This window comes from Penaeus monodon, chromosome 38, assembly GCF_015228065.2.
Source record: "Penaeus monodon isolate SGIC_2016 chromosome 38, NSTDA_Pmon_1, whole genome shotgun sequence".
In the NCBI taxonomy this organism is placed as follows: domain Eukaryota; kingdom Metazoa; phylum Arthropoda; class Malacostraca; order Decapoda; family Penaeidae; genus Penaeus; species Penaeus monodon.
The window spans coordinates 4,364,488-4,366,987 of NC_051423.1; the positions used below are offsets into that span (position 1 = coordinate 4,364,488).

At 28.6% G+C, this 2,500-nt stretch overlaps 1 protein-coding gene across 1 annotated transcript in view; it reads left to right on the forward strand.

The window, feature by feature from the left end:
* LOC119597078 (pro-resilin-like) overlaps positions 1-2,500 on the forward strand; it is a 9,957-nt gene that overhangs the window by 7,055 nt on the left and 402 nt on the right. The window contains exon 1 of the mRNA XM_037946538.1: positions 2,184-2,301. Coding sequence (XP_037802466.1) covers positions 2,215-2,301 — 87 coding nt within the window. The 5' untranslated portion in view covers positions 2,184-2,214. Of the gene's footprint in view, positions 2,302-2,500 lie in introns of the transcript that reaches the window.

The following is a 2,500-nucleotide window of genomic DNA, read 5'->3' on the forward strand; positions in this document are numbered from 1 at the left end:
GTTAGGTAACATTATAGATAAAGATTTAAGAATTACGGTTTATTGCTTTGTCGTTTACTTCACAAAAATGGAAAATTCGATTCCCAATCTTTTAATACAATATTATTTGTATGTATTCATAGTTTCTTCCTACATATCACTAGATTAGTTTTCTATCTTCCCTCTGAAAGTAGTGAATATTGTGTTATGATAATTATTTTTTTACACAAAAGTGTTGCCCCAACATACGATGCTTGATACCATCAAAGATACTCTCTGAGAATATCAATCTTAATTGTTTGGGTCTTATTCTTAGATAGTCAAACTTCATATGTTCCCGTGCATAATTTCTGTCATTTCTTATATTGCAGACGTCTTGAATGTGAGAGATCTGTGATGTTTTAAACTTTCTCCTTATCAGTCTTCTAGTCAAAATAAATAAATAAATGAATAAATAAATAAAAATATTCTCAATAAACCTGTGCAGATTGTAGTTCTCTATTGTATGGAGCATTTATATTGCTCATATTAACGTCCTTTAGCCTTGCCTATGTCACTGTCCTGTTAAATTAATGATTCAGTTATTAATTATTCCAACATCATGTGACATTTAGTCATTTATTTGAGTGCATTATTGAATGTATTTATTACTTGAATTACAATATGTATAGTTTTAAAAGATTATTTTATTCATTTCTTTAGTCACTATGAGGATGGTGGAAGTACTCCGAAAAGTCTGCTATATTTCTAATGGAAAGGAACAGTACAATCTTAGTTTGATTCTAAGATTACGATCGTTGCACACTAGTTTTCATATATATTACTATAGAATATAGTACAATATTATATTAAATTATATATATATATATATATATTACACATGCAAATACTATATAGTATAACACATCTATGTTAATACACACGCACATACAATGTATATATATCTATATTATACATAGTAATAGTATATATATATATATATAATATATATATATATAATATATATATATATATATATATATATATATATATATATATGTGTGTGTGTGTGTGTGTGTGTGTGAGTGTGTGTGTGTGTGTGTGTGTGTGTGTGTTTGTTTGTGTGTGTTTGTGTGTGTGTTTATATATATATATATACACTTACACACAGGTATGTGTATATATGTGTATATGTATGTATGTATATATATAGACACACATATACAATTAATTTCTCCCGAAGGCATGGATAGAGAGGATTCCAATATAATTTGTGCAGTGGAACGGAAGACACCGTTACAATTGAAATTTTACTATGAAGATCAGAAAATAAATTACGGAAGGAGAGAAACAAACTACTACAGAGCATCAATAATAAAATGGATTTTAACTTTTAAATTGAATAATTTCAAAATTCGTAATTCCCTCTGTCCCATATCTTACTTTCCTTCCAGTATAAAGTACTCGTTATCACTCAGGTTACACAAACGTGAGTACCTTCTCCAGATTAAATGGATTGTGTCATCATTCAGGTACAATGCATATTATAGATTTAGAATATCGCTCTCATCTCATCTCATTCTTTAAATATCTACTTTAGATATGTACGCATGTATGTGAGAATGTGCCTATATATATGTATATATATATATATATATATATTATATATATATATATATATATATATATATATATATATATATATATATATATATACGTATGTATGTACGTATTTATATATAATATATATCGACATACCATAAACATGTACATATGTCTATATAAACATATATATACAAAATTATATATTTACATTTATATATGTGTGTGTGTGTGAATATATGCATATATGTATACTTATATATATGCATACACAAGCATCTCCACCCACACATGCGCACAAACACACACACACACACACACACACACACACACACACACACACACACACACACACACACACACACATATATATATATATATATATATATACATATGAATTTATATGTGTATGTGTACGCACACATACATACACATACACAAGCATAAATGCAGACTGAAAGTTAAATAAACAGATAGCTAGATAGGTAGACAACTGCGAGACTATGTCAGGTGGAACATATAGCTCCTCACTCAGAAACAGAGATAAAAAGATGCCCTTGATTCTCCTTGCGCCATGATCACGTCGGCGCAGAGATATAAATTGGTCGGTGGCAGAACGGCCTGCATCAGTTTCTTCTGGAACTAACAGTCAACATGAACGCCAAGGTCCTCATTCTCCTCGGTCTGGCAGCCCTTGCCGCTGCAGACAGCTTCGAGTCCTACGAATATCGACCACCTCAGGTTAATTATTTCAAAACTTTATTATTGTTAGTGATTAATATTTGTATAATATATATATATATATATATATATATTATAATTTATATATATATATATATATATATATATATATATATATATATATATATATATATATATATATATATATGGCAGTTCCTATCCTTTAATTCGTGTCCTAAATTACTATAATTAACACGCT